This window comes from Bombus pyrosoma, linkage group LG2 (assembly GCF_014825855.1).
Source record: "Bombus pyrosoma isolate SC7728 linkage group LG2, ASM1482585v1, whole genome shotgun sequence".
NCBI classification, from domain to species: domain Eukaryota; kingdom Metazoa; phylum Arthropoda; class Insecta; order Hymenoptera; family Apidae; genus Bombus; species Bombus pyrosoma.
Window position 1 is genome coordinate 10992332 of NC_057771.1, and position 10055 is coordinate 11002386.

Sequence of the window (10055 nt, forward strand, 5' to 3'; positions counted from 1 at the left end):
AATATCTACCGTACTATAATCAGACTAACATAAACAATTATTTTTAAATAAACAGTTTTTAAAATAATAAGATTGAAAGCCTGAGTTTGTAAATGCAGTTCTTGTTTAACCAAACATGTCAAAGAAGTATTTAAAAATGGCCGCAGCCACGAAGGAGTAACCAAGAGTGATTTTGAAATTGCAATCGATATATTCTTATAATCATCGTAGTAAATACGTCAATGGCCTACCCTATTTATAGTACCTAATTCTTTTTATTAGTCTGCCAAGTATTTTGACGCAAAAGCTTCGCGAATATCGATTCATACTTTTACACTTCCGCCTTGCTCATGAAATTTATCAAGACAATTTCTGAATTAATCGTGTATTACTTATTTGAAATGCATCTTTTCGCACAATCGGCTCTATAATACTTGCAGGTAAATGACACCTTTCTATTCACATAAAATCACGTTCTTTTAAAATCGCATCGCGATAAAAGTTGTGCAACAAGGTTAACTGTGAGAAAACAACAAACAGAAAGGTACTTTTTCAAGATTGTAAGAATATTTTGTGCAAAGAACATGTCGCCCGGTGTTAACGATGGTCCACGCAACACAGGCACACTCCCGAAAAGCAATAGGAGAAATGATAGAAATAGAGAACGGTCAGCTGCTAATCAATTTGCAATCCGTTCTGCTTATCATGGACATACACAGCACTCTAACAATTTGGTAAACTAATAAAAAAATATGAATGATACCTTTTATTTTTAATATTTTATTTTGTATAATGTTTTTTTTTTTTTTTGTCAAAATACTTTCTAGAAAATAGAGTTGAATTTTAATAAATTTTAGTGAATTTGAATAAGTTTGAATAATTTTGGTGTTATTTAATCTACATACTTTCATTTAAAGAATTCCAGAGAATATCATATTGTTAAATAATATCTAATACTATAAATAGGTAAAAATAAGGTATTAAATTTTGTGTAACTTGAACTTTCCAAATGAAAACTTTATACAGCATTCTGTATATAGTAGTTTAAAAGATAATCTATTAATAGATAGCTGAATAGTGGGGAAGTTCTCTCTAAGAATATATATCCAGATACAATCCTACTTTGAGGCAGTAGAGTTTCAGTATTTCAGTCATCATTTCTAGAAAACTTAGACAATTATTTGTGTGTTTAATTGATTCTTTATTTTATAAATTATATGTGGTAGCATCAACTAGATTGGAAACCAGTCGGTGAACAAGAACATTCAAGAATAACAAAGAATAGTAACACAAGATCAGTTTCTTCAGTACAGTCTACATCCTATCAAGACATACCCGAATTTGGTATATATTAATAGGTCTTGTTTTTATATCTTTTTAGTGTATTTATTAATAATTCAAAAATGTTATTATCTTAGTATCATTTGGTGGTCGGCGGCCATACAATTACAGTGCAGAAGAATTTTCCCCTTCGCAAAAAATGGTTCCTCCAACTGATTCTCAAACTCAATCTCCTCCAAGGCTTCAAGGAACAAAACCTTCTAATGTCGATAAAATGGTAATATACATTTTTTACAATGCTAGAGTCTCCTATATTTCTTTCACCTAAAATACAACTCTTTTTCTAATTGTCTTCTACTGACAATATCTATTTAATATATTGCAGCCTGATAGAAGCCAAGTAGAATCACGTTTAAATCAAATTAGAGATTATATCAGAGTTACATCAACTCTGATGGATTCGCTTAATCAGTCCAGTGATCCAGTAAGTATATATAAGATGTTAGTCATAATACGATGTTACCTTATCTGTTACATTGTTAAGTACTTTCCTCTACATATAATTATACTATAGCGTGCACAAGCTCAAAATGAGAAGTTAAGTAGAATGGTGGAAGATCTTCATGACAGTGAAAGAAAGCTAACTAAACTCTTGGAACAATATCAAACTCATGGGGTATTTTGTGAGGTTACTGAACTTATAGAATTGTTATTTACTAACTGATTAAAGGGTGTACATAACTTTTTGTGCATGCTTTTTTAATTTAAAACCTATAAATTATATTCCATATGTGTTGGTTTATATATAGCTAGCTTTTGTTTTAGTCTATAATAGACGAATTATAACAGTTTTCAACTATTTCTTTCCTAGAATGGTGAAAATACTAGAGAGGATGGAGAAGAAAATGGCGATATAAATAGAGAAATGCAACTACGTAAAAAAATGGAAGAATCACAAAGGAAACTTGCACAACTACAAGAACATCAAGCTAGTTTGGTGGGAATGCAATTACGTGTTCGAGAAAGATTAAACGAAGCACGTCAAGCTCAACAAGCTCTTTTACAGCAAGAAAATCAAAATTCAATCGGCTTAGCATTACCATTACCCGTGAACGTCGAGCAACTTGAAAATGAAACAGCTGCATTAAGGGGAAAACTGGCACAACTTCAAACAAAGAAGAAAAATATGGACCATCTTGTGGCAGAATTACAAGCTGCAGAATCTCTGTCTGATAGGGGTAGTTGTGTTAGTACATTGTTTCTTATATTAATTTAATGTATTTAGAAATGATGTAGTTACAATTATCTTCTCAATATTTTAGAGTTCTGAAGGAGTTCAAGGAAGACGTTCGAGAAGGAGTTCTTCAAGGAATTTTGGAGGAGACAAAGCTGCTGAATTAGAAGCTATGAAAGCACAACTTGCTCACTTGAAGTCATTAATGGAAGAAGCAACAAAAGTACGTGAATGTCTCGATTCCAACTCCGATCCTGAACCTGAAGTAGATGTAAATAATGAAACTATAGCTAATATGGATGAAAATGAAGATGAAAATGGAACGAACACTTCATTTGAACGTCAAAGTGATACGGATGAAACAGGTCACGAAAAAATCAGAAACACCGGGGAAAGGCCAACTTTCGAAGAAATTCAAGTATAAATTTAAACGCGATTAGAAGCTATGTGTAATATTGTGTCTCTATGAAACTTAATTTACAGGCAGTCACGCGAGAACTTCGAGAACAATCAGCTTTGTTACAATCTACTAGAGCAGAATTGCAACGAATAAAGCAACCGTTATCAGCAATGCATTCTAATTCTACGTCTGTGTTCCCGACTTCAACTCCTCCTCCATCGCTTACAACGTCAATCAGTTCTGAAAAAAAGCAAAGTAATAACAGTAACTACGAAGTTCAATCGGCCCAAGAAAAGAGACGTCAAATTGATGATATTGTGCGGAAGGTATCTATTTTATATTTCCTTGTACATAACAAAATAACATTCGATATTTATTCTGTTGTTTCATTTTATTGAACGATAGGAATCATCTCAAACATCTAGCATTAACCGCGATATGGGAGGACCAAGTGATTTAAATAGTCACAGAAGTTCTAGTTCACATGTTAGTCACACAGGTACTCCCGCTAACGTTTGGCCTCCTCCAACAACGATAGGTAATCATCATATACATATATTATCTACATTATATTAATTTTAAAATTACATTTTGATATATAGGTGGATCTAATGATCAAAGCGTAGATGGTGTATCTTCTGAAAATTTAATGGACATCGGGCCTCAAACAACGGCAATTGAGAATGGGTTTGGTGGAAATTGGTGGACTTATCCACCGCCTCCGTTAAATCAAATACAACATGGTAAGACATGCGTATAATAGAAAAAATTTTTATTCAATATTTATATAATATAGTAACTTTCAAATATATCTTTTAGGTTCATCAGAGTATTATCGACAATTATTATTAGGTTCTCAAGCTCAACAACTTCAAATGATGGGTACTACGATACAACAATGTTGTCAACTGTTGTGGTCTCAGCAGCGTGAATTACAAGCTATGCGTGTAGCTATTAATCAACTACAAGTTCATTTGAGACAAACACAGTTACAACAGCGAAACAATAGCGAGAATAATGATGAATATTCTAATTTAAGTCGTAATATTCATCATCTTGGTGAAACATTAGATTCTGCATTACCACCAAGTTCATCTTTACCGAATCTGGTGTCATTACCAAATTCTTCTCCTGCATTATCCCACGTCGTTGCAACATCTTCTGTTAATTCTCAACATCAACATCAACAACAATTGAATAATCAAGTTCCTCCTGGAAATAGAGCAAACAACTACTGGGACAATTTCAGAAGGTAATAGTATATACATATATACATATGTCAGCTGATACGAATCTCATTTGTCCTCGTGCAGTGGAAGTATCATTTATATTGATATACAATTCAAGAATCATATACAATTCAAGATTTTCAATCATGTAATCATATAATAGAAAAGTGTATGTGATAAAATTTCAAAATATAATTTGTTTTATGATCTAAGGAATTCAATTTTACAGATCTTTTCTCAACGTGAAATAATTGATGTTTCTTTTTCTATTGAATAACATTGAAAAAAGAAAATATTTTTTTAATGAATTTAGGTGTTTTATATTCAGTAGAGATCGTGCACATCCATCTCCTATCTTTGTGTAAACCTAATGTATCATTACATAAAGTAATAAACATCACGATCTGTCTCTGCACTTTTTTGTCTTGTACTTCTTACTTATTACTACCCTCGTTTAAGCCATATCACACATAAAACCTGAAAAGATTTGATTTTATAGACCAACGTTTAATAAATAAGAATCTAAATGAGGATAGTATATTGGTACGTAAATTATGGGTATGTAATACGTGTTTGAGAATATATATATAAATATATATATATATATATATTTTTGAAATATTTTGACCTTAACTAACAATAAACACTCAGTCAATAATATCGAAAACTTTTTTCTTTCTGTGATATCTTTGTTGTGTCTTTTCTCCATTTTTATAAACAATATACTTAAAAACATACCATTCTTTATCATCTTAACTACATCACGCATTCTGCTTCTTTAAGCATGGTATGAATAGCTTGAATATGATTATATATGTGAATTGATAAATATACGTTTCTTTCCTACATTTTCAGCTATTCCAGACAAAACTTACTCTCAGGAAGTGCAAAAACTGTAACTGATGCTACCTCTGGAGCTATTGCAAATTCAACTTCGGGAAATACTATATCAAGTGTTAATACTTCTCTTATGTATGTAAACATATAAATTATTCATAATATTTGGAAATGTAATATATATTTTAACATATTATACATTTTAACCAAAGGAAAGACAAACGCAATCGAGATCAAGGAACCGATAATATACCTTTGCCTTCATTAAGTGGAGTAGAAACACAATATTCTTCAAATTTGCAATTACAATCTAATTTACAGCAACAAGAACGGGAGAATACCGTTATGCGTAGTAATATTTTAGCAAATGAAATGTCTCAACAACAAGTTGATAATCTTTGGGAAGAAACAAATTCATCATTTCGATTACCATCCGTAATAAATGATGATAACCTGTTTCAAAATTTAAGGTATATTTATCCTATTGAAGCATTTTTCAATTATTTTCTTTACGAAAAATTTATACTGAAATAACATTTTTGTTAATTTGGTTATATAGCTTTGAAATGAAAGAAGTATTAAGTTCACTGATCTCCGTGAATAAAAAACGACCAGACTATCTGGTTATTATATTAAGAGAAATTAAGGCAATAAGCGAAGACCACAGATTGCGGCCTCGTTTATGGAGATCGTTGCGTGCTCTACAAGATACACAATCTTTAAGCAATCCATTGGTTTGTGCAATTATAAAATGTATCTGTAATCAAATAATGATTTTTTAATATATCTGTATCTGTTTAACTTTGTGCAGAATGAAACAACTGATCAGACTGCCAGTGAAAGTTGTCAGTCTAGCGATGAAGATTCTGAGGCAGATGTAATATTAGGTTTAAGACCAGCAAAACATTCTATAGCAGAATTAGTTTCATCATCTCAAGCAGGAATTTCATCATCTCCTACTGCACATGTACCTTTAATAGATCATTTGGACATGCCAGTAAATATTATGAAGCATAGTATACTTTTAAGCATTTAAAAAAATGTTTTATATTTGTTGTATATTTTATAGGGGACATCTTCAGGTAATTCTACAAGTACTTTGCCTTTAACACCTTCCATTAAACCAGGTTATAACGAAGATCTGGCAGAAGCAGATCAATCTAGACCTGAATCTTCCGATAATCAACAGGTATTTTGAACACATATTTAATAAAAGTTATTTAATTAAATAAAATAAAATGAGACATAATTAAATGAAATACAATCCCGTAGCCTCCTGAAAATGAAGAAGAGAATGAACAAGGTCAAGCTGAAGCAACTGGACAAACTGAATCTGCGCAAGCGAGGTTTGATGGTGAAGGGGATTTGGAAAGTTTAGCTGCTAAAGCTGAAGATGAATGGAATGAAGGCAATGCAATGATATTTTGATATTGAATTACATTAAAAAGTATCTTTAGTTGTATACACAATAACTGAACATATGTTTTAAGTTTAATATATGTTTTTTTTAACTGAATTGTGATACAATCAAAATCATTATATCATTTAATCCTAGGTGCAATTTTGATTTCTTTGTAAGTACTATTTATTCATTTACACATTAATTGAAGTACTTCTCAATGTCAATAACTTGACTACAAGTAAATGTGACATACAAATTTTTTATCTTTAATGTGTATTGTGTAGATTATAATAAAAGTTGTAATTTAGGAAAATAAGTATTTATTTTTTATTATATGATACAATGTAGTGACATGTATAAGAACATAGTGAATGTATGCTTTGTGAACAAATACAAAAAATATAAACATTAAAAATGTTATTGTTTAATTACTCTATTTAAAATTCTGTTTCAATACAATTGTTATCAACCAATTGCAATCGATGAAACTGGTATACAGAACATCCATGTGTTTCAAATAAAATCTTTTCATATTCAACAGTGTTTTCAATTAATTTATGCCCACTATCGAATAATTGTATATAATTTGAATTATTTAAAATATCGTGATTACCTGCTGTCCAGCAGCAGCTTTCTTTTGTAATCATAGATTCTTCTATATTATTAACAGTATTTACATGTAATACGTCTGATTCGTAAGATGCAGTACTTGATCCATAGTCCTTTGTACTTCCTGTATCACCGTGTACATTGTCCTTACCACCGCCTCTGAAAGGAAACCCATAGCCTTAACCCTCAATTTAATTGGGTATCTCCTATGCCATTTATCTTCTCAGCAAATTGTGTCCTTACCATCAAAAAAAGACCAAACTTACTAAGTGTCATTAGTTTATGAAAAAATATTAGCATCCATGCTTTCCATTGCATACCATTATCCATGGTACAGAAGATGACAGGATGCATTAAGCTTCAAAATAAATTTAATGCCAGCATCGGATGAAAATCTCTGTGGTCACATGTAAATATACAACCCTTTCCCCACAGGAGGGAAAACTGAATATTCATATATTTTAATATTTATTATTGGCGGGTATATCATAGCGACATTAAATAAATTTCACAATTTTTTAAAACTTTTTGTTATTCAATGTAAATACAATGAATGAATCATAATAAATATTTTCCCGCGCTGGAAAATCTCCCGCTTAAAAGTAAAGAAGGAACAAACAACGACCTCTAACAAGATCTATTTGAAGCATATACAAATATAAATTGACGAAATCGCGGTCTTGTAAAATGTGCTAGCAAATAGAGCGTTGAAATATTCTTATTTATCCTTCACAGAAGAAATGGAAAAAGATAAAATTATGAATCTATTCCTACCTCTCCGAAACTTTTTCAGTTGACTTGTAGGGCTGAGATCGCCGTTGCGTCGTTTCCGATTCTTCCGTTGTAGAATATCCGCATCATAAGCTACCCGTTGTTCAAGTGATAGTTCATCGTTAGTTCTTAGCCGATTCTGTACTGTCGCTTCTAGAATTACGGAATCGTTATTCAAATAGCCTGATGCCATAGAATAATCACTTCCGTCCTCATCAGTTTCCATAATCGTATCATACGAGCAGTAATGGAATGATGATGGTTTTGTAATTCCGATATGCTCGGACATAACATTATGCTGATTTTCTTTTTTACAATGCGGTACGCAACCGTAATATACGTTTGACGACATGAACGATGGAGCGACGGTTCTTGCGTTATACATAGCATTGCTTGTTACAGCCATACTTATGCTTCTTTAGACACCGATTTTCTATATTATACCGAATGATATGAAAGCACGTTATTATATATCACTTATTGTTAGATATGTATGGTTAATCACGTGGTAGACAAGAAAACAGAAAACACAAACTAACGGAAACGGATAAAGCGTTTACACTTTCCGAGAACAGTAACGAAAATGGTTCGGGTCACAAGCCGAATTCGCTCGAGCAATGAATCGGCAACGTTCGGCTTTTCTCGCACGATTTAGTTAGTTTCTTTAAATCCCCACCAACTCATTTTCAACAATCGACCCACGCATGAAAAATTTATATCGCTTGTGTAAGAATCTGACTCAAGCTTTTAAAGCTGCTTCTGACTAACAAATTTATTTTAAATTTGATTTTCAAATAATCGAAATAGAATCCCGACGTTTTCATACAATTTACGATTCCTGACGTCATTGTGACTCCATTGGTCAACTTTTTCGTATAATAAACGATTGAGAATGTATATGTTGTCTGAAAGAATAGACCGTTTAGGCATATTAATGTCTTTTTGACATTTAAATAAACACAATTGAGACATTTTCTTAAATGCATAAATATTAATATTAGAAAGAAAGGAAAGCAATCCACAGAGACAAAAGATGGATAATCTAGAGCATTAACTAAGTATGGCATATCTGTTCTTTGGTCTCATGTAATGACAGATCCAGAGTCGTTGGTTGGGTCTATACTGTATTTAGTCAATGACGATAATCTGTGATGATAAGTTCAATCAGTAGTCGGTATAGTAGGGAAACGCCTTCCACAACTGGTAAAGTACTACCAATGGTATTACCAATGTTTCTTGTTACCGACGAGGTACTTGTCTGTTGTTACGCTATAAATTCTTATTACCATAAATCGATAAAAATAACTATGGTAACTTTCTATTTATCTTCGAAGCAAGTTCACAACGGTTAATAGCAAGATCAAAGGATAACTAACTGTCAAATTGCACAGTCAACTGTTGTTAAAACAGATAAGAAGTTTTTGTTAAATTCTTGCTTCTGCAAATATCATAATTGTAGTAATAGTAACTTGCAGCTCAGTTGATATGTTAATTCCATATCATATCTATAAAAAGGTTGATATTTCCAAAATGAACGACGACATTTTATTTTTTTGACTAATTTCAAAGCGATCTATGGAGCAGAATATATACTTATGTTTGAAATAGAATATAATCCAACTGGTTCATAGTTAAATTTTTCGAGTTCGCGAAATGTCCCTTTAGTCTAGTCATAGACATAGACCCTTACCTGGGTAAATGACTGTACGTCCTAAATGACGCTGTCCTTTTTGCCTTTGAAAGGGCCCCTCGCGGATAATTTCGGTATTTATGGGATTAATGTTGATGCTATGAACAATACATATAGAGTGATGGGTTTTCGATAGATCGGCAGGACAGCTGTCGTAGACACACGCCGCTAAGCCGCTTACGTCAATTCATGAAAATTTTTGCGCTTTTTTGGAAAATCGATCTCTAATCCGTTAGGCATTAGAATTATCGGTAATTTCGTCCGAATGAAATGATAATTGATTCGAGGGGTACATCGTGGAACCCTTCGCAGCATGTCACGTGTTAAGATGGCTTATACCTACTTGAAAATTGCGTAGCTCCAAGTGAAGCAAATCTTTATACATGATATTATTATTGATGGAATCAAAAATTCAATGAAACAAAGATTTCTAACACAACTAATCAAATATTTTCTGACATGATTTATTAAAACTGTATCCATCTATTGGACGAAATATTTTCCAAATATATTTCACATCCATTTACAATCGAAGGCAACAGATGAAAATCACGATAAATCATATTTCTTGTCTTTTATAGAGGAGCAATTTTAACGTTAAATATGCTGTTAATCAATTTCAC

General features: G+C 32.0%; 2 protein-coding genes across 6 annotated transcripts; one reads left to right on the forward strand and one right to left on the reverse strand.

Annotated features, from left to right (window-relative positions):
- The first annotated feature begins 142 nt into the window (after positions 1–142).
- Positions 143–6777, forward strand: LOC122573443. Of its 5 annotated transcripts, XM_043739810.1 has the most exons (18): positions 143–419; positions 537–713; positions 1206–1323; positions 1398–1537; positions 1646–1744; positions 1835–1948; positions 2132–2506; positions 2583–2912; positions 2978–3220; positions 3300–3432; positions 3497–3637; positions 3714–4146; positions 4979–5095; positions 5173–5430; positions 5520–5694; positions 5772–5957; positions 6030–6149; positions 6233–6777. In XM_043739810.1, exons 2-18 carry the CDS (start codon positions 564–566, stop codon positions 6386–6388), a joined length of 3288 nt encoding a protein of 1095 aa, XP_043595745.1. In that variant the 5' UTR covers positions 143–419; positions 537–563; the 3' UTR covers positions 6389–6777. The 5 variants fall into 5 exon arrangements, with proteins under 5 accessions (XP_043595745.1, XP_043595777.1, XP_043595762.1 ...); XM_043739827.1 differs by lacking the exon at positions 537–713 and having other exon boundaries at positions 145–419; XM_043739836.1 differs by lacking the exon at positions 143–419 and having other exon boundaries at positions 628–646.
- On the reverse strand, positions 6765–8358 carry LOC122573464. Its single transcript, XM_043739856.1, has 2 exons — positions 7746–8358; positions 6765–7128 (listed from the first exon to the last, which is right to left on the reverse strand). Exons 1-2 carry the CDS (start codon positions 8146–8148, stop codon positions 6800–6802), a joined length of 732 nt encoding a protein of 243 aa, XP_043595791.1. The 5' UTR covers positions 8149–8358; the 3' UTR covers positions 6765–6799.
- Positions 8359–10055: the final 1697 nt, after the last annotated feature.